Raw genomic sequence first — 22589 nt, 5'->3', positions numbered from 1 at the left:
GGGGCGTCAGTAATATGACAGCCTGAGAATAATATTGTCGCAGTATTATATGCACCATTTCACTGCTTCGCGAAAGATTGGTCTTTTCTAACATAATGACATACTTTGAATAAGACAACCTTGCAATGGCGTGCCCTTTTCACCAGTCAGGTAAGCATTTTTTTTTACAATCTAATTCCAACGGTGAAACATTTTATCCTTGAACTGCTTACTTAGCCTACTCTCTATACATGTATATTCAATGTCAACAGCATACCAACTCGATACAATTTTACCCGATAGATCTAGCTTTACTTTATTTAGTTTTTATAAATAACACTTGCGACATTGCGCTTTATGTAGGTTGGCTATAAGGTTAGATTCATGATATCGATAACGGCCCAAGAAACACATTTTATACATTTGCTTATGGCCCTTCTACACTTCAACCATACGGCGACTTCACTATTCATTTTCTAGATTAAGGTTGACTCAATCGTTTTAAACTTTTGTTTTACTATTGCCAGTTAGTTGATTTAGGGATTGTATATCTATCTATTCGCTCTCTTTAAATATGTAATTTGATGCATTCGTTTGTCTCTGACTTGTTTAATCAAACGTTTTGCCGCCAGCTCCTTACATCAAGGCATGAGTGTCCTGAATTAGCCTAGTAGCAAGTGCGCCCAGCTATATCCTGTCCTGAGATTGTTTTCTCGGGCTAAACCAAAGTTATTTTATAACTAACCCAAGATGGACCACGGCCAGTCATTTCCAATGGTAGCAAATTAATCCACCCGATTAGAGTACAATCACCCCACTGTAAAATGTCAATATTATCACACCATTCATATAGTACGTGTAGTACGCGTAACCTTGGATTAGTGAGTCAGAACCACACATTGTACTGTGTTGGCAGAACAGATCTGGTTAGAAGTTGACAAGGTAAAAATCTGTCGTTCTGCCCCTGAACAAGGCAGTTAACCCACTGTTCCCCGGTAGGCCGTCATTGCAAATAAGAATTTGATTTGATTAAGAAACTGATTTGCCTAGTTAAATAAAACGCAAGTAGGTGGGCGAGCCAAGCACAACCTAGTGAGATCCTATTGGCTCGTTCTAGCATAGGCCCACATTTGCTTATTTCCAATAGGGTACGTCTACACTGATGTGTGCTGTGCAATAAGTCATTTCGCCCTTGCATTAGTTCTGAAGAACGCCAAATTAAAACTTTGGCAAAGGATAAAGTCTACAAAACGTAGTTCACTCTGTTCATAACATATTATAGTTTTGGAAACATAAAAATGTATTGAGGTCAAATGTTTAATCGATGAGAATTTGCATAACGTCGGCTAAAATCCATCTAACGCCATCTTCTCCCACTGCGGGTATTGTACCGGAAAGCTCCCCCTGCCACTCAATTCTTCATTGCTGCGACTTGCATGCTAGTTGAGGTTTCTGATCACGTTAGGCTGCGTTTCATTTTTTTGAAGTCATTTGATCGAAGACACTTTTTTCGGTTTGGCTATTTTTTTCAAGTGTATTAGTCTACGAATTTTGGCAAATACATTTATTTATAATCTCTCCATGTCTTATTTGACTAGTCGTTCTAAAATGTGTCTTGCTTGCCTACATTTTACTCCCTCGGTTTTAATATAACACACTTTAATTATTAATTTCGGTTGCCTACGAAGTTTGTTCTATAGAAAGAATTTGACTGTTTGCCACAATTTTTGACTCTACCCACAAAATTAAGGAAATTAGAACGGGGGATTTCGGCAAGGCTATTTTCTTGCCTGGGGGTGTCCTATTGAGGTGTTGATGGTGGAGGTGCTGGGGATGTCCTATTGAGGGGTTGATGTGGAGGTGCTGGGGGTGTCCTGTTGATGGGGATGGTGGAGGTGCTGGGGGTGTCCTATTGAGGGTAAAGAGACCTATTGGTGAGGGGATTCTTCATGGAGGCACATTCAGTCTTAGTTTTATATTATTATACATTTTTCTATTATAAGTTTACTGTGATTATGAAAATGCACTCATGTTGATGTGTATATTACATTTTTTTTACAGGAAATTAGTTTAATTGTATATTGAGTAGAACGTCATTAGATATAGCCTCAAATATGTTCTATTTTTTAAGAGCAACGGGGCTGGCAGGATTTCGTTTCTCCCTGTCTCTAGCCCACACTCCAGTACAGTAGGTTGCGGTAATGCACCATAACGTTGGATGCCAACCGCCGATAAACCCCACAGAAGAAGATCCATCTGTGAAAAAGGGGGGCGTCAGTAATATGACAGCCTGAGAATAATATTGTCGCAGTATTATATGCACCATTTCACTGCTTCGCGAAAGATTGGTCTTTTCTAACATAATGACATACTTTGAATAAGACAACCTTGCAATGGCGTGCCCTTTTCACCAGTCAGGTAAGCATTTTTTTTTACAATCTAATTCCAACGGTGAAACATTTTATCCTTGAACTGCTTACTTAGCCTACTCTCTATACATGTATATTCAATGTCAACAGCATACCAACTCGATACAATTTTACCCGATAGATCTAGCTTTACTTTATTTAGTTTTTATAAATAACACTTGCGACATTGCGCTTTATGTAGGTTGGCTATAAGGTTAGATTCATGATATCGATAACGGCCCAAGAAACACATTTTATACATTTGCTTATGGCCCTTCTACACTTCAACCATACGGCGACTTCACTATTCATTTTCTAGATTAAGGTTGACTCAATCGTTTTAAACTTTTGTTTTACTATTGCCAGTTAGTTGATTTAGGGATTGTATATCTATCTATTCGCTCTCTTTAAATATGTAATTTGATGCATTCGTTTGTCTCTGACTTGTTTAATCAAACGTTTTGCCGCCAGCTCCTTACATCAAGGCATGAGTGTCCTGAATTAGCCTAGTAGCAAGTGCGCCCAGCTATATCCTGTCCTGAGATTGTTTTCTCGGGCTAAACCAAAGTTATTTTATAACTAACCCAAGATGGACCACGGCCAGTCATTTCCAATGGTAGCAAATTAATCCACCCGATTAGAGTACAATCACCCCACTGTAAAATGTCAATATTATCACACCATTCATATAGTACGTGTAGTACGCGTAACCTTGGATTAGTGAGTCAGAACCACACATTGTACTGTGTTGGCAGAACAGATCTGGTTAGAAGTTGACAAGGTAAAAATCTGTCGTTCTGCCCCTGAACAAGGCAGTTAACCCACTGTTCCCCGGTAGGCCGTCATTGCAAATAAGAATTTGATTTGATTAAGAAACTGATTTGCCTAGTTAAATAAAACGCAAGTAGGTGGGCGAGCCAAGCACAACCTAGTGAGATCCTATTGGCTCGTTCTAGCATAGGCCCACATTTGCTTATTTCCAATAGGGTACGTCTACACTGATGTGTGCTGTGCAATAAGTCATTTCGCCCTTGCATTAGTTCTGAAGAACGCCAAATTAAAACTTTGGCAAAGGATAAAGTCTACAAAACGTAGTTCACTCTGTTCATAACATATTATAGTTTTGGAAACATAAAAATGTATTGAGGTCAAATGTTTAATCGATGAGAATTTGCATAACGTCGGCTAAAATCCATCTAACGCCATCTTCTCCCACTGCGGGTATTGTACCGGAAAGCTCCCCCTGCCACTCAATTCTTCATTGCTGCGACTTGCATGCTAGTTGAGGTTTCTGATCACGTTAGGCTGCGTTTCATTTTTTTGAAGTCATTTGATCGAAGACACTTTTTTCGGTTTGGCTATTTTTTTCAAGTGTATTAGTCTACGAATTTTGGCAAATACATTTATTTATAATCTCTCCATGTCTTATTTGACTAGTCGTTCTAAAATGTGTCTTGCTTGCCTACATTTTACTCCCTCGGTTTTAATATAACACACTTTAATTATTAATTTCGGTTGCCTACGAAGTTTGTTCTATAGAAAGAATTTGACTGTTTGCCACAATTTTTGACTCTACCCACAAAATTAAGGAAATTAGAACGGGGGATTTCGGCAAGGCTATTTTCTTGCCTGGGGGTGTCCTATTGAGGTGTTGATGGTGGAGGTGCTGGGGATGTCCTATTGAGGGGTTGATGTGGAGGTGCTGGGGGTGTCCTGTTGATGGGGATGGTGGAGGTGCTGGGGGTGTCCTATTGAGGGTAAAGAGACCTATTGGTGAGGGGATTCTTCATGGAGGCACATTCAGTCTTAGTTTTATATTATTATACATTTTTCTATTATAAGTTTACTGTGATTATGAAAATGCACTCATGTTGATGTGTATATTAAATTTTTTTGCCCAGAGTTTGCCCACATTTTTTGCCCAGGTTTTGTCAGGCAAGAAAATAGCCTTAGTACAACCACTAGCAACAATTAATAGTAAAGCAACGCAACCCGTATAGGTGGAGCTGAAGTGGCAAGCGACTATGAGTTTTTGTTGTGTGCTCATAGGCTATGTCGACATTGGATATGCGCCGTGGTTGTCCGGCTAGGCCTACGCAAATGACTGTCCCCTATATGAAGCCCTTGTGTTCTCCCATAGCTGAGCTGAACCCTGCACTGCTGGCATTGGACTGGCTTCTCGGGGTCTGGGAGTCCGATGAGCCAGGAGAGGGCTCCTTCTCCTCCATACCGCCTTTCCGCTACAACGAGAGACTGCACTTCTCCCATGTGGGCCAACCAGTCATCAACTTCATGTGAGTTGGACTGACAGCTGACAAGGGTACAGCAGGCCTAACAAAAATCACACTACACAAGGAGTCTGTCAAGGTTGCGCTTAGCCTGCTATGATTTTTAAAAATCATGTCCTTTCTAGCTCAGTTGGTATAGTAGTGCGCCAGTAATGACCATACATAGTCATACGTGCATACATTTGACATAAGTTGCTTTGGATAGAAGCGTCAGCTAAATGACTAATTGTTTTGGATTCAACGTCTGGCATAAATTAGTGTTTGGGTCAGGGACGTTTCCTCTCACAACCTTTCCAAGCCAGAATGATGAATAAAATTATATTTTGATTGACTTTACCTTTTGTCTGTGTGGTTGGTTCTTTTGCAGGTTGGTGTGTGTGAGACATATCCACAGGAAAGTAGAATTACATAAACTTTTCTGCAAAAAAAGATGATTCTAAGATAATTGGCTTTACATTTCTGAAGTGTCAGCCATTTTTATCTTGAATTTATCAAACATGAGTACTATATAGGTAGAGAACATTTTAACTAGGCTGTCAATAACATTTGGACAAAAATGCAGATAGAACCTTAGTCCCAAGCTCTCTACATGGTAAACATCACCCAAGGAAATGCTTACTTGCAGGTTCCTTCTTGACAATGCAACAATAAGAAATAACAATAGATAAGAATATGAACAAAGTAAATGGCTGAATAGAATAAATAAAATACAGGAACAATTTTAGAGTCCAATATTTAAACGTTTTGGGGAAGGCAGGAATTGGGGGGGGCAAGTGTACAGGTCATGTGTGCAGAGACTCAGCAGGTAAACTGGACTGACCAAGTGTTCAGCAGTCTGACAGTTTGTAGATACCAACAGGCTCAGAGACAGTTTCTATCAGACCTCATGCTCTGATACCGTCTGCCTGACTGTAAGGAAGTGAACAGCTGGTGTGTGTGTGGGGTCCATGATGATGTGCGAGACTTCCTCGTGCACTGTTTCAAGTAGATGTCCTGGATGGGTGACGCACTGGGCCGTCTTCACCCCCTGCTGGAGGGACTTGCGGTTGTGGACAGAGCAATTCCTGTACCAGGCCATGATGCAACTGGTCAGGATGCTCTTGATGGTGTAGCGGTAGTATTGGGAGAGGACTGGGGGATGGCATGTCAAATTACTTCAGCCGCCTTAGGAAGTAGCAGCGCAGTTGCACCCCTGACTGGTGGTGTTATTGGTCCATGTCAAGTCCTCAGTGGAAAATGCTGACTAATGCAGTCTTGTTGCTGTGGATCAGGGCATGTTCCCTTTGCTTTCTGAAGTCAACAGTCAACTTCTTTGTTCTGCTGATTATTGAGGGAGAGGTTGTTGTCCTGGTACCTCAATGCCAGTTCAGTTCCCACCTCCCTATAGGCTGACTCGTTGTTGGTTATCAGGCCTACAACCGTGGTGTCTTCAGTAGAGTTGGTGTCGCGCAAAGTCAGTCGTGGGTGAACCGGGAGTACAGCAGAGGGCTGAAGACACACCTGTGCTAAGAGTAGTGTGGTGGTGTTGTCAATCCTCAGCCTGTGGTTTGTCCATCAGGTAGTCCAGGATCCAGTTGCAGAGGGTGTTGTCCAGACCCAGGACTTTGAGCTTGGTGTCAAGCATCATGGGTTAGGATACATGTTGGTGATACTTTGGAATAATTTGGTTAAAATTAGGGATGCATGATATCGGTAAGCATATTGGAATCTGACGATATTAGATAAATGTCAACATCGGCCCGATTTCTAGCTTAATACCGATGTCAAAGCTGACGTGCATACCTATATAACGTAGATGTAATGACTGCATGAAAAATACTGCGCTACACAGAACAAAAGCAGAAAAATACTAAGCGCACTTCCAACAAGTTCAAGTCGAGCAGTCATTTGAAAGAGTGAACATTTCAGCAAGACAACTCAAAGGCGAAATCCATCAACGCCAAGATAATGGAAATCATTGCCCTTGACAATCAAACGTTCTCTGATGTTGGCTTTCGCCGACTGGTCGAGCCCCGGTACACACTACCAAGTAGACACTATTTTTCAGATGTTACCCTACCGGAGTTGCACAGTATTGTTGAAACCCACATCCATGAGCTACTTGCTATGGTCGTCACTGCTATTAGCTTCACATTTGGACTAGCGATATCAGCTCCATGAGCATGCTGAGTCTGACAGCACAGTGGGTCGACGAGGATTTCATACTGAGGAAAACCGTATTGCATGCTCAATGTGCTGGTTCTCATACCGCTGCTGCCATTTTAAATGGAATTTGAGAACCTGTTTGAAACTTGAACACACTCCTAGCTCCACTCGAACGTATTTCTCAATTCAGTTGTTCATCAACTGCGTCTGCAGCAGAAGGTGATACCCTCTTTCATGGCATTTAAAAGCCTGCTCAACAAAACTGATGACACAGACCATGGGGTTAACTTGCAAAAGTACTCTACAAGTACTCTGTGAATAAGCAATTCGGTAGCATTTTCTCAGAATCTCCTTTACTGTCGCCACCATGCTAGGTACAAGGACCTCTACTTCGACGCAAACAAGCAGGGTTTACATGAAATGTTAGACAGCTGGACAAGATGGAAAAGGACACCGAGTGTGTACTGAGGAAGAGGCCATGGACAGAGCTGAAACTTCACTGCTTGACATGTATGATGAAATCCTGATTGAGACTGAACAAATTGGTTTGATTGTTTTACTGGTAATAGGGACATGGATAAAGGCCAACAAACTAACTGTACTAGAATGCTTAAGGCCACTAAAATGTTATTGGTTATCGGTATTGGGTTTTTTTTGCAAGCAAAATATCGGTTTTGGACAAAAATGTCATCGGTTCCTCCCAAGTTAAAATCTCCAGCGACAATATGCTTCCGGATGAGAGGATTCCTGCTGGCTAATGTTCTTGTACTGTTTGAATGCCGCCTTTGATATTTGCTTGCGCAGAACCATGTAAACGTGCACAAGTTTGGCCAGTATCTTTGATAGAAACCTCCGCACTTCCAGCGCTTTGAAAAGTATAATTACATCAACTTTCCTGTGGATGTATTGTCTCTCATTCCTACCTGCAAAAGGATCAACCACACGGACAACCGGTAAAGTAAGTTCCAAATATAATTTTATTCAACATTCTGGCTCGTAAAGGTCATGAGGAAATTTCTGATCCAAATGCTAATTTATGCCCCACACGAAATTCGACATTGGGTTTCCGGGCTAGGATGAACGTAGTGTTATAATAATCACGTGTACATTTATTTCCCCTGTTCTGCAGGTTTAATGCATTCCATGCTGAGAATAAGAAACCTATGCACAGGGAGTGTGGCTTCATCAGAATACAACCAGGCGGCAACAGAGTAGCCTTCATTATAGCACAGAACTCAGGTACGAGACTGTTCAATGCTTAGACCTAGCCTGGATTTACCCTTCAGATCATTTAGAGCGTTGCCCAAGTGGGACTTGAATCTGCAATCTTTCATCTGTCAGTTCAACTACGCTATTAAACCAGGTCTGAACCTCTAATCTCAGATAACCCAAATCTGAAGTCTCACGTAATTAGTCAGCGGCTCGATTTAAGTTCTGGTTCCATACGTATTGAGAGAAGAGATGAAAAGCTACTAGAACTGGAGCAGAAACAGAACGAGTTCCACCCTCTCTCTTTGCAAGTTATGGCCAAATGTCCCCTCCAAATGTTTTTTTTTTTTTTTTTTTTTTTTTTTGTCCAAATAATCAGTGACAAAACACCACTACTGCTGCTCATCATCCTATTAGTTCAACAGATTTTACAGTATCAGTTGTTTGCATTGATCTGTCCATGAGATCGAACCTCCTATAAATCTGGAGTTCACTTTACAGGCCTGGTGGAGATTGAGGAAGGAGACCTGACTGGACAGCAGTTAACTCTACACACCCATGCCCTGGCCAGAACCTCCTTCGCTAAAGAACCCCATGTACAGCAGGTGAGACTGCCACTTTCCAGTCTGTTGATACTCTTTTCGATCCAACAAAATTTGGCCTATTTCCCTAATAGATATTCAATGGTTGGTCCAAAAACAACTTACTGCTTTGCTATTTCCTGATCTGTAAATACCAGGGAGCTTAGGACTTGGGCTTAGAAACTACCTTGTGCCAAGTTGCTTACAACTTTCTGGTTCTTTTGGATCTTGACATGTGTTACGTCAAGTTTTCCAAAATGGACAGATCCAATAGTGTTACAGAATTGAACAAGCTCCCTTCCAATTGGATACTCTCTGGTGTCAAGTGCACTACTCTGGTTAAACCACAGTAATTAGGATTTGATGGATTCCTGTTCTCTCCCTCAGATTTCCAGAGTGTTCCAGCTGAGACCGGATGGGAAGCTTGAGCAGACTGTCTCCATGGCGATGGAGTGTGGGCCACTTATGCAGCATTTGCACATCACCTACCGTCGCTCCTCTTGACCACCAGGAGGTGACGGCGTAATAACAAGCACTAGACTTTGTTAATTTGATTTTCCCGACCCTTAATTAATGCTGATCTAGGTTAGTGTTGTGTTTTCTCCCATTGGGGTTTGGGGAGGATAAACCGATTCTAGATATCACTTGTTACACAAGCAGCTATTTAAGTGTGTTCAGCCCTTAATTTAATGCTACTATAATCAAGTTGTCCTTCTCAGAGGCTATATTGAACCCAATGGATAAGTGGAATAAAAACAAATAATCTAATTGGTGATTTCACTCCTGTTTACAACACTTATCACAATAGTGTTTAAAAGTTTATTTTGCATATGAAAGTATATACAGCACAATAAGTAAACTGGACCACAGGAAAGATACTTTTAGATTCAATCATCACTACAGTATCGGAATAAAATACATTAAGATTTAAAAAGATCCAACATTCTAAAATATCCCCCATGGGCATCGTTCTGTCCTGTAATCAACGGGAGTATTCATTAGTGCACACCATAGCAAAACATTGCAACAAATGCAAGGTTAACGTTCTGTTCCATCTGTTAGCAAATGCAGCAGTGTAAAGTGTGCAAAGCCTGGCTAGACTGTTGCATCCCACAACATGAATAGCTCATCATACAATTCATGTCCTCTACAGTGGTGCAGCAAAACAATCATTGGATTTATTGTCAATTTCTTCAGTGTAAAGTCCCAGAGATGATATGCTGTAGGTGTCAGACTGGATCTCACTTCAGCGGTATGAGCACCTACCACAGTACTCACTCCGACACAGTAGTGGAAAATGCATTACGACACTGAAAGATACATGGTTCTGTACAAGTACATTGAGCAAAAGTTGATCATCTTAAGCGAATGGGTTGTTCCAAAGTTCCTTGGCGTCCCTTTGATATTTTAATTGTGCACAAATTACATTTTAAAAGCCTGTTAAATTAAGTGCCCTTTAATATAGACCACATGGAAAATGACATTCAGCATTTTGACTTCTAGTCTGATGCATCATACGGGCTACATTTCTGTATTTGGAAAGTTATACATCAAACTTTATTGTTGACATGCAAAACATTTTGGGACTCAACAATAGTCTAATGAAACAAATACCAAGACTTTGGGTGGAATTTTCTTAAGTTGATCATCTTCTCTAATGACATTTAATTAGGTTGCAGTAAAAAAGGGCACCTAATTGGTGGAACTACCCACATTAAATTTACTCACTACTCTTTGGAAGAAGAGCAGTCATTGTTTGATTGTACAAATGTGATACTGTGACTTGTACTTGGCAAGAAGGAAAGTCACTGTTTAGACAGCCATCAATCTTCCAGAAAATGTCAGGACTTCAAGCGCGTGTTCTTTCAACCTGAATTCTTCCAAGTCTCATGGCTCCTTCATAATGTAGATGTACAGTGTTGATAGAAAGTGCTTGCAGGATTGGGCAATGGGAGACAGCCAATGGGTCTGAGGAACGGCATCTAACTTCACCACACACCTCTTAATGTCCGTCTGAAAAAAGACAGGCATTTCCAACGTCAGACGGACAGACGGACATTGCCCAAGAGAAACTGTCAGGACATTCTTTGCAAAGCTAGCCGTTTCACATCCGTTACATCAACATGCATTGAAGGTCAGGAAAATAACCGTAGATCTAAGATATTTGAAGGAGGGCGATGTAAGGAATCAAGAAAAGACAATTGAGAAGCCAAAATCTCTTAATGTTGCCCGTACATTTCCACTGAACCGCTAGAGGGCAGCATAGGCTAAACTGCATCCTTCAAAAAACTACATTGAGGGGAAGGTCTGCTGTGCTTCAATAAGCATCCTGCTTCGAATACACCGACAGCGTCATTGCATTTTGGTACACCAAAATTACCTTTTCATTTCCAATGAAACGCTGAGATTGCGTTGCAGAGGCGGCGCGTTCGGTGTGGTGCATACATAAGATTTGTCGAACAAATGTAGAAGGTGAATGTTAAACTTTACATATCCAGATGAAGCTGCATACTATTTTGAGCAATGACGCTGTCGTGTGTTCGAAGAACCACAACGATGTGGTTGTTACGAAATTGTCCCTTGGTCAACAACAGTCCAGCCACTCACCCATCCTCCGCGTTTCTTCAGCCAAGGGGCCAGGTTCTTGCGGACAAACTGGCCCAGGCTGTCCACTATGGTTTGGACCGTAGCTGGCTGGTTCTGTCGCACGCAGTCCACCGCCAGAGCCCCAGCCACGGCATACATAGATACCACCTTCCCCCATGTGATACCTATGGACGAGAGAGCGAGAATCACGGATCAGTTTGCTGATTGTGGTTAGTTGATCACGATGCTTCATACTATTTATTGCAATACTGCAACATTAATGAAAAGAACATAGCTCATATTAAAACAGTTGAGGCAGACTGATAAGTGTGCATTGCAGTTCACCGGTCCCAATTCAAATACACTGGGGTCCGAAATTGACACTATTGATAAAGATTAGCAAAAATGACCAAATTAAATAAGTCAAATGCTGAGCTATATTAGAGGCTCAAAAAATGAGGGGTATTTATATTTTATAGTAATACATTTGCTCAGAGAAAGATTAATTGTTATACAATCAACAACAAAAAGTAGGGGTAAACATTGACACTCGTTTTCAATGCCTTAACTGCACTGAGCCTTTTTCTAAAATGTTTTATGAGTTGTAGAACACCGAGAGGGATCTTAGACCATCCTTCCAGATCCTTGATGTCCTTCATCTGAGCTTATGGTGGGCCTTCTTCCATTCAAACCACAGGTTTTCCATGGATTTCAAGTCCGGAGACTGAGATGGCCATTGCAAAATGTTGATTTTTGTGGCCAATAAACCATTTATTTGCATATTTTGATGTGTTAAGCCAAGTTTCAGCCTCCTGGTACTGGGTAAAGTTCACAATGCCGATGACCATGAGCTCTTTTTTCCTGTCGTGACCAAAAGCTCCAGTTCAATGTGCCAATGCCATTTAGCAAACAGGAATTTATATTTGTTGGATGTCAAGAAAATACTCTTTGGCCGTGCACAGCAATAAGAATACATGAGCAGAAAATAACCCCATACCTACTGTAAAATAGGGTGGTGGATCTTTGATGTTATGGGGCTATTTTGCTTCCACTGGTCCTGGGGCCCTTGTTAAGGTCAAAGGCGTCATGAACTTTACCCAGTACCAGGACATTTTAGCCAAAAACCTGGTTGCCTCTGCCAGGCGGCTGAAACTCTTCCAGACAATAACCCCAGGAACGTGTCAAAACCTACAAAGACATGGTTAATTGGCAACAAAAATCAACATTTTGCATTGACATCTCAGTCTCCACTCTCTGGACTTGAAAACCTGTGGTTTGAAATATTGAAAATGTTTGCAAATTTTTATTATGGGTGTCAATTTCAGACCCCATGGTACATAATTTTAAATTGCTCTACTTCTACATGCTGCAGTCTAGTGCAGAGATAGTCCCAAGACACTGCATACTTCAGAAGTCAACTGTACAGTATGTCCATTATCCAGAGAGAAAGAGCAAGACGGTTGCGGTCGCATCTGAGCTCTACATCAAAGAAATGGTCATTAGTTTCCTAGTAAAGCCGTTTGGCTGTCAGCCTTGTCATGACTGAGGCTTGAAGAACGGAAAAACCTGCACTCACTGAAATAGTCTGCTTTGATGTATATATTTTCAGAGGTCAGAACAAACGCGTTTCGGTGGCATCCTTCATCAGCGTTTAGAGAAGAGCCATTTGCCCATATTTATAGATGAAGTAACACTGCAGTACTGCTTCTTTCTTTGCATTATAGTCATTTAGGAGACGCTCTTATCCAGAGAGACTTACAGGAGTGATTAGGGTTAAGTGCCTTGCTCAAAGCCATATTTTTCACTTAATCAGCTCAGGGATTCAAACCAGCAACTTTTCGGTTACTGGCCCAATGCTCTTAACCGCTGGGGTACCTAACGCCATTTTTCATAATCATTATTTACATTCATTTTTCTACTATTTTCCACAAGAGCTTAAAATTGTTAAAAAAATAAACAAAGAAATGCACACCTGTTGCTCACAGGAAGCAAACTAACAGGAGTTATTCATATGACTGTGATGCAACAAGAAGGCTAATGGCATTAGCCTCCTTTAAGCCTTTTTTGTTTGCCTTCACTGACTGACCTATGACCTGGTTCTAGGGATCTATGGACCTCAGGGAAGGCTTAAACAAGCTAACTCCCTCTGGGACAGGGAGTTACTCACGTCGTCTAACTCCCTACAGAGATCTGACCCTGACGTGAGATGACCCAGCCAAGAATAGATTGTCTGGGGATAAGGAGAAGATGGAGGAAGAGAAGGGAAGGGAGAGAAATCGGGGACATTGGGGAAGCAAGATTAGTTTGTGCACTTGGCAATGAGTAAAAGACGAGAGACGAGGTTACACGGAACGTCTAGCCAAAGCACATCCTTATCGAATGTAATCCAATGATGTCATAATGGTCTATGGTTGGAAGTTGAAACACTCAATCGTTTTTTTAATTACAGTTCATGATCAGAGTTGGGATTTTGATCCATTACAATCCATTATTCTGAGTGCAGCATTTGATTGACAATTAAATCATTACTCATTCATCTCTTTTGCAATCATTAAATGTAAGGAATCTTGCTCATCTTTTTTTAGTCTAATAAATATACTGCCGTTTAACGCCACATCCCAAAAGACCAACGTTGTCTTGGTCAAAGGTTTGTTTTTCTGTCTGGAGGAATCCCACGGTGTTCCAAAATGCCTCTGGTGACGTCAAAACAGTCACAGTTCTGCCTAAATGCCTGCCCGAAAAATGCTTTCGAATGTAGGCTATTTTTATCTTTCCAGACACAGAGCCAAGTTTGAGCGACATATTATTAATGCAGTCCAGGGGACCCATGCTGTACTGTAGCAGTAATTAATGTATGGCATTGAATTACCTTTTCGCTCTTTAGTGACATGATCCATAGCAGAAACTGTGTGTACTAGTGACGGAATGTGAGCTGTTAGATAAAAGATAAATGCATGTTTTTGTCAAAGTTTCAACTTGCCTCTGTCCAATAGACAGAAAAACACGATGTACAGAAAATAAAGATGTAGGCTACTGTGTGATGCTTTTACACAGCAGAGACTTCATGTACCAGTGACGGAATAGGACAGTTGTTCCAGACACCTGATGTTCTTGTGTGTTGCCAAAAATCAGCCCTGACTGGTCAGCTTGTGCAACATCAACCCCCAACCCTTTGAAGTTGTTCACCTGCTGCGAATATCTCTGTTGCCACGGCAACGAAGGCATCAGAAACCATGGTCTCCATGGCTACTGAGATGTTGAGCTGTCTCGCCACGTTCCGGTAGACACTGGGCCGCATGCACTCCAGCTCATCACCTAGGAAAACCAGGGGCGACCACAAGGCTGGACATTTAGGAACAGGATAGCACTGAGAAAGCATGACTGGTCTATCAACCCAATTAATGACAAAGTGGCAATCCGTAATTGAAACAATAAAGTGCCTAGCCGCCTGTTTCGGTAAAAAGCTGAGGGATAGGGCTGGAGAAATGTAATCGCTCAAATTCTTAGACAGAGCTATGGATGCAAGGACTGACCAGCCATGATTTCAAACCTATAGTTTCAATCATGTTGAGGCTATATAGTGTTTTAACATCTACTTTGTTTACAAACTTTGGAGAGAAAAACACGCTTATAAAGCTCATGAGGCCTTTATTTAAAAGTTATATTCTTCAAGAATCAATGGATACATATTCATTTATACATCCAAAATGGATGCAGCAACTGCAGATTGTTTCACTGTCTAATAAGGGGCAGTCATTGAACCACTGGGGCATTAGTTTCTATGACCAGTCTGGTTATCCTAAATCAGTTTTTCCCCAAACCTTTGGGCTCTGTGACCAAGCTTTTAGAGATGTATTGTGATCAACAAAGTAAACAAATCTATTGTCTTGGCCACAAACCAACCCAAGCTGAACAAATCAGCCATAGCCCACCAGTGTGTCCAGACAGGTCCTGCGCAACCCATTTAGTAAATATAGATGATGAACAAGAGGGGCCTGTGGGGTATGTAAGTGTCATCTCACCTGTCTCAATTAGCATACCACACTGAACCATTCAGTAGCTTGATTGCCCTCACCTCGGACTGCCAGACGGTTTTAATAGCATTCTGGGTCATGCATGTCAGTCGGTGTCAGTCCTTAATCTCAAGGCAAGCCACTGATACACACGTGGTGGACAAATCCAGTACAGTGTGTACCATATCTATTCAGTGGAACATAGGGATTCTCAAGAGAAATTAGGCTATTTTTTATGTGAAGTTTCACATGTAACGGTTTGCAGCAGGTTCTTACCGAGACAGAGAAGCACAGCAGCCACATCACAAAGCGTTGAGTCCACCTGAGTTTTGGACGAGCCTAGCCCATAGAGGTTGAGCCTAGAGTGTATGTAGTCCCTACACAGTGCCTTGGACTTGGACACCAGTTCTTTGTCTGACGGGGAATGATCAAAGGCCTCCATCACCCCGGCTGCAAACACAGAAGAGCGACGAATCACCTCCATCTCCCAAACAGGATTCTGATTAGGAAAAACCTGACCACTTCAGTGTATCAGTGCCTGAATGGTTCTGCTCAGCGGCAGCTCCCAAAATGAAGATAATCTTTAAATCTGTTAAAAATACATTTTAAAAAGTTAGGCCTATCAAACATTTGACATGTTAACAAAATATATATTTTTAATTAAATACAAATAAGAATGGTCAAAATGCATTCGAAATCTTAAATTTAATAAACCATTTTGTTATGTAACTCCAGTAGGTTGTATGATTCACAAATTTGCCATAGAGGCATGGCCAAGACCGACAATGATCATAGGTCTACAATTATTTAATATGCATATATATGTACGAAAGATATGTCAAGCTAGAATAGCCTAGTGAATTTCCCCTCGTTCATTTTACTAGATATGAACCAATTTATATAGGCTGAGAAACTAGTAAAATACTATTTTCGTATTAATTGCTCATTATTAATCCTCGACCAAACCTAGTAACCTATAGGTATTAAGAGTATCGTCCTAAATTGATATAGAATATTCCACCCGACACCTGCTGAAAGACACGCATCACAGTGATCTTACCGATGCCATTTTGATTGGATTCAAATCATTCCTTGGGTGCCAAAGTAAAACATGTATATCCTTTCGGGAAAGTACTCTCGAATACAGTGCTCAAATTACAAATCCTGTCTGCATACCGTCACAATTTTAACAAACAACGCAATCTCAACGCAAAAATCGTTGATGAAATTCCTTTTCTTGCGCGCGCGACCTTTTACAATAAACACAGAAAACAAGCCTTATTAACAAATGTAGCTACTAGACAGTACTTCGTGTGCAGACCAAATTCATAGAAAACGGTAGGTCCACTTCGCTTTCCTTCTATAGCAAATTATTTGGGTTGAGATGACGCGAAGCGCAGCCAAAGAGTGCGTCTTTTCATGCCCCACCCTCTTCACCGGGCGCAGTGCTCAACGATCGTTGGCCCGGTTCATAAACTTTACATCCTAAATGTGTTGTTGTCTTCTTTAACCTAATAGGCATGAATATTCATTTGAACATTAATTTTTATCATATTTCTTGCTTATCTCAAGGAATTTCATTCACATTTTTATTTCAATTAAGGGAAAAACTAGGCTACATAAAATAAATAGGCTAACCTGGCTGAAACTCAATAAAATTATTATCATAAGCCTAGTAGCTATAAAACCTTCAAGGATATTGCGCACCCATGGCACCGTTCCCATTGTTAAGCCTTATTATCTCTATATTTAAATTGACCAAAACGACAGAGACGCCAAGAGTGGAGCACCTTCAAATCACTTGGAATTTGTGTTGTAGATATGTGGTAGTAGAGTAGTGTAATTTAATGCTTGTAATTGTTTATAAATGCCTTCATTTTGCTGGACCCCAGGAAGAGTAGCTCCTACCTTGGCAGGAACTAATGGGGATCCGTAATAAATCCTAATACACATACAGGGGTTAGAATGCTTAGAAAAAAAATCCACCTCTTTATGAGCAAATGACATTGAAAAACAGCCCCCCGACCATTATTCCTCCTCCACCACATTTTAGAGTTGGCATTATGTATTCGGGCAGTTAGCGTTCTCCTGACATCCGCCAAACACAGATTAGTCCTTCGGACTGCCAGATAGTGAACTGTGATTCATCACTCCAGACAAATAATTTCCGCTGAGTCCAATGGCAGCGAGCTTCACACCACACCACACTGAATACAACATGTGTAGATCTTACAGTGAAATGCTTACTTATGAGCACCTAAATAACAATGCAGTTAAAAAAAAAATACGGATAAGAATAAGAAATAAAAGTAACAAGTAATTAAAGAGCAGCAGTAAAATAACAATAGCGAGACTATATACAGGGGGGTACAGGTACAGAGTCAATAAACGGGGGCACCGGTTAGTTGAGGTAATATGTACATGTAGGTGGAGTTATTAAAGTGACTATGCATAGATGCGTAGTGTTGCATCCGAGGACAAATGTTTTTCATGCGTTACGCGCTTCAGCACTCGGCAGTCCTGTTCTGTGTGGCCTACCACTTCCCGGCTGAGCTGTTGTTGTGTCTAGAAGTTTCCACTTCACAATAACAGCACTTACAGTTGACAGGGGCAGCTCTAGAAGGGCAGAAATTTTACGAACTGACTTGTTGGAAAGGTGGCATTCTATGACTGTGCCACGTTGAAAGTCACTGAGCTCTTCAGTATAAGGCCATTCTTCTCCTTATGTTTGTATTCGCCGATTGCATGGACATGTGCTCAATTTTATACATGTGGCTGAACTAACCAAATCCACTAATGTGAAGGGGTTTCCACAAACGTTTATAGTGTAGATTGACAAGGGTGGCATTTTCCTAGTTAAACTGACCAAGATCCGCCTCCAACAAGACATAACACCTCACATAATTCTTCCCCAAAAAGAAACACTGATTGACACTTTGGTTCCTACCCTGTCACAATATTTCCTCTCTGGCGTTTTCATTCGTTGTCATGTCAAACACTGTATTCAAAGTTCCCACTATTAATATAACTACGGATTTAAAATAATCATTATTTGTCCATGTTTCCAACAGCTTACCCAAGGGTTATGATCTAAATCGCAATTGAAACATTTGGTTAAATGTAAAGCCTGGATGATTTGCCAATATCATGTAGCCCTACGTCGCAGTGTGGAAATGATTTCAAATTTCACCCAGCAGAAGCAGGTGCCAGTAAACACTAAATTTGGCACATAACTTTATTGACTTGGCACATTTTCTGTCCAGAGATACTGATGAATAACTATGAGAGATATTTTTTTTTTTGTAGAAATATACTTTTTTGTACATATTACAATCATTTTATAGCCTAGGTTTCATTTACAAACGTCATCGGGAATTAAATTGACACATGCACATTTGCGCTGAGTTGCCATCACAGGAGGTTGGTGGCTGCTTAATTGGGGAGAACGGGCTCGTGGTAATGGCTGAAACGGAATCAGTGGAATGGTATCAAATACATCAAACATGGTTTCAGTGTGTTTGATGCCATTCCATTTGCTACGTTCCAGCCATTATTATGAGCCATCCTCCCCTCAGCAGCCTCCACTGGTTGCCATCTTCATGAAACAGAAACGAGCAAAAAGTCAGTGGTTGTATTTGATTAACGTATATTGAAAAGTATGCATTTCAGCAAACAAAAGGCACGCAACAACAGAGGACAAACATTTTTTTTTTCATAGGTATGTGGTAGGTGTTTCATAATGACATTTTATTTTATTGCCATTGGGCAAATCGATGTAGTCAGAGCTAGATTCCACAAAGCCGGGTCTCTGCTCCACTCTGTTGGTGAAGTTCATCATAAGAGTCTAGTCTCGCAGCGCTGCAGCACTCCACCAACACTAAAGTCATCTAACATAAATCATGTAGTCTATAGTAGAAAGAGTAGTAGCCTGTGTGGTTTTTATGTAGCCTACAGACTGAAGACAAGGTGAAAACCCTGTCGATGTGCCCTTGAGCAAGGCACTTAACTCTAATTTGCTCCAGGAGGGCTGTACTTCTATGGCTTACCATAAAATAACACCTTTCACTGCGTGTGACAATACATTTTTATATTTTTTTATCCAATCAAATAGTCTGGTGCCCTGTCAAATAGAAATATGCTTTGATTTGAATATGACAATGCAAAGTGACACCTAACTTTTCTATTTTTCGAGTTATTACATCAAACTGATCAGGATGGCAAAGAATGCTGAAGTCATGTCGGCAACAAAAAAACATTCTGTGGGGTGATGTATTATAAAGGACCTGGCTAGCCAGCCTATTCCCTATAATGTAAACTCCCACAGAAATTATTTCAAATGTATAACTTCAAATTAAACCAAAGTGTTTGCACTCATGACTACTGGTTTCAATAACATTTTCCGCCATCTTGCAAGCAAATTTTTATGAATGTATTGTTACAAATTAACTTGCAAAGGTGCTAGCTAACTAGCCTGCTAACATTATGTTAGCACTACCGGTTTTGCTATCAACAGCTAGCTTACAGCTATAATAAAGTAAACCACATTTTTGGAAATACATAACCTCATCGAACCAGCTATCAACAAATTTTAGCTTTATGCAGTTGTCTTAGCCAGCAAGCTAGCCAGCCAGCTATTAGCCTTGCCAGCCTAGCCAACCACCATGATTATGGTCAACAAGATAGAGCCCAACTATTGGAGACCAGCTAGAACACAATTAGCACAACACAACTAAAACATAACCACAGATCAAAGCAAAAAATGAGCAGAGACTTACAGATGGATGGCTGGGACCCATCCAATAGTAAACATTTTAAAAGCATGCAGGCTGAGTTAGCTACCAAAGGCAGAGGAGGCGGGCACTTCACCAGCTGATGGAGAGTCAGGGAAATCCCAAATAGATACAGTAGATTCCAGATGTCCGTCAGCTAGAGCACTAACACTAAGCCAAGGTGGAAAAATGTACAAAACTCCTATAGCCTACTTCACAAAGAACATGCCGAAAAGTTGACAAAACAAAGAGGAGAGCAGACAAGGTTCTACAAAATTAGAGCAAGCAAGTATGATTTTCTCTTTCATTTTGATCCTACGGGTGAAGACACCAGAGCCTGCCATTTTAAGTTCTAACGGGTTCGCACTAGATCAGTGTGGAGCGATGCAAGTGCGCCTTCCATCTGAAGAAAAGAGAGAAGTAAGACAACAACATAGCATGGCAGCAACACACACAGTGCCTTGCGAAAGTATTCGGCCCCCTTGAACTTTGCGACCTTTTGCCACATTTCAGGCTTCAAACATAAAGATATAAAACTGTATTTTTTTGTGAGGAATCAACAACAAGTGGGACACAATCATGAAGTGGAACGACATTTATTGGATATTTCAAAAAATTTTAACAAATCAAAAACTGAAAAATTGGGCGTGCAAAATTATTCAGCCCCTTTACTTTCAGTGCCGCAAACTCTCTCCAGAAGTTCAGTGAGGATCTCTGAATGATCCAATGTTGACCTAAATGACTAATGATGATAAATACAATCCACCTGTGTGTAATCAAGTCTCCGTATAAATGCACCTGCACTGTGATAGTCTCAGAGGTCCGTTAAAAGCGCAGAGAGCATCATGAAGAACAAGGAACACACCAGGCAGGTCCGAGATACTGTTGTGAAGAATTTAAAGCCGGATTTGGATACAAAAAGATTTCCCAAGATTTAAACATCCCAAGGAGCACTGTGCAAGCGATAATATTGAAATGGAAGGAGTATCAGACCACTGCAAATATACCAAGACCTGGCCGTCCCTCTAAACTTTCAGCTCATACAAGGAGAAGACTGATCAGAGATGCAGCCAAGAGGCCCATGATCACTCTGGATGAACTGCAGAGATCTACAGCTGAGGTGGGAGACTCTGTCCATAGGACAACAATCAGTCGTATATTGCACAAATCTGGCCTTTATGGAAGAGTGGCAAGAAGAAAGCCATTTCTTAAAGATATCCATAAAAAGTGTCGTTTAAAGTTTGCCACAAGCCACCTGGGAGACACACCAAACATGTGGAAGAAGGTGCTCTGGTCAGATGAAACCAAAATTGAACTTTTTGGCAACAATGCAAAACGTTATGTTTGGCGTAAAAGCAACACAGCTGAACACACCATCCCCACTGTCAAACATGGTGGTGGCAGCATCATGGTTTGGGCCTGCTTTTCTTCAGCAGGGACATGGAAGATGGTTAAAATTGATGGGAAGATGGATGGAGCCAAATACAGGACCATTCTGGAAGAAAACCTGATGGAGTCTGCAAAAGACCTGAGACTGGGACGGAGATTTGTCTTCCAACAAGACAATGATCCAAAACATAAAGCAAAATCTACAATGGAATGGTTCAAAAATAAACATATCCAGGTGTTAGAATGGCCAAGTCAAAGTCCAGACCTGAATCCAATCGAGAATCTGTGGAAAGAACTGAAAACTGCTGTTCACAAATGCTCTCCATCCAACCTCACTGAGCTCGAGCTGTTTTGCAAGGAGGAATGGGAAAAAATGTCAGTCTCTCGATGTGCAAAACTGATAGAGACATACCCCAAGCGACTTACAGCTGTAATCGCAGCAAAAGGTGGCGCTACAAAGTATTAACTTAAGGGGGCTGAATATTTTTGCACGCCCAATTTTTCAGTTTTTGATTTGTTAAAAAAGTTTGAAATATCCAATAAATGTCGTTCCACTTCATGATTGTGTCCCACTTGTTGTTGATTCTTCACAAAAAAATACAGTTTTATATCTTTATGTTTGAAGCCTGAAATGTGGCAAAAGGTCGCAAAGTTCAAGGGGGCCGAATACTTTGCAAGGCACTGTATGTATAGTGTAGGCCAGAATTTGGCCGCAGGTGATTTTATTTGGCCCCCTTAAGTTTTCTGAGCAAAATATAGACATATCTTTTTTATTCCCCCCCAAAAAGGGCTTTACTACAAACAGAAATACTCCTCAGTTTCATAAGCTGTCGAGGTGTCTGGTCTCAGACAATACGGATGTGGAGGTCCCGAGCTGACTTGATGGCATGGCCGGTTGGACGTACTGCCAAACTCTATAAAAATGATGTTGAATGCAGTTCATGGTAGAGAAATTAACGTACATTTATTTGGCGACAGCTCTGGTACACATTCCTGCAGTCAACATGTCAATTGCACGCTCCTTCAAAACTTGAGACATCTGTGGCATTGTGTTGTGTGACAAAACTGCACATGTTAGTGTGGCCTTTTATTGTCTCCAGCACAAGGTGCACTTGTGTAATGAGCTTTTTGATATGCCACACCTGTTAGGTGGATGGATTATCTTGGCAAAGGAAACATTCTCACTATCAGGGATGTAAACAAATTTGTGCACCAAACTGAA

At 41.0% G+C, this 22589-nt stretch overlaps 2 protein-coding genes across 6 annotated transcripts; one reads left to right on the top strand and one right to left on the bottom strand.

The window, feature by feature from the left end:
- Positions 1 to 2035: 2035 nt before the first annotated feature.
- On the top strand, positions 2036 to 9378 carry thap4 (THAP domain containing 4). 2 transcript variants are annotated; one of them, XM_021589895.3, is made up of 5 exons: positions 2036 to 2397; positions 4528 to 4681; positions 7950 to 8059; positions 8531 to 8634; positions 8998 to 9378. In XM_021589895.3, exons 1-5 carry the CDS (start codon positions 2373 to 2375, stop codon positions 9112 to 9114), a joined length of 510 nt encoding a protein of 169 aa, XP_021445570.2. In that variant the 5' UTR covers positions 2036 to 2372; the 3' UTR covers positions 9115 to 9378. The 2 variants fall into 2 exon arrangements, with proteins under 2 accessions (XP_021445570.2, XP_090081208.1); XM_090225082.1 differs by lacking the exons at positions 2036 to 2397; positions 7950 to 8059.
- Positions 9379 to 9415: 37 nt separating this feature from the next.
- LOC110508964 (bcl-2-related ovarian killer protein homolog A) lies at positions 9416 to 16663 on the bottom strand. Of its 4 annotated transcripts, none has more exons than XM_036966473.2 (6): positions 16270 to 16618; positions 15486 to 15659; positions 14383 to 14511; positions 14066 to 14128; positions 11218 to 11381; positions 9416 to 10623 (listed from the first exon to the last, which is right to left on the bottom strand). In XM_036966473.2, exons 2-6 carry the CDS (start codon positions 15649 to 15651, stop codon positions 10498 to 10500), a joined length of 648 nt encoding a protein of 215 aa, XP_036822368.1. In that variant the 5' UTR covers positions 15652 to 15659; positions 16270 to 16618; the 3' UTR covers positions 9416 to 10497. The 4 variants fall into 4 exon arrangements, with proteins under 4 accessions (XP_036822368.1, XP_036822367.1, XP_021445568.1 ...); XM_036966472.2 differs by having other exon boundaries at positions 15486 to 15798; positions 16270 to 16590; XM_021589893.3 differs by lacking the exon at positions 14066 to 14128 and having other exon boundaries at positions 15486 to 15798; positions 16270 to 16663.
- Positions 16664 to 22589: the final 5926 nt, after the last annotated feature.

Source organism: Oncorhynchus mykiss, chromosome 28 (assembly GCF_057628025.1).
Source record: "Oncorhynchus mykiss isolate SJ-2025 chromosome 28, ASM5762802v1, whole genome shotgun sequence".
Classification (NCBI taxonomy): domain Eukaryota; kingdom Metazoa; phylum Chordata; class Actinopteri; order Salmoniformes; family Salmonidae; genus Oncorhynchus; species Oncorhynchus mykiss.
Note: the sequence above shows the minus strand (reverse complement) of the source record. Positions and strands in the feature narration are given on the sequence as shown.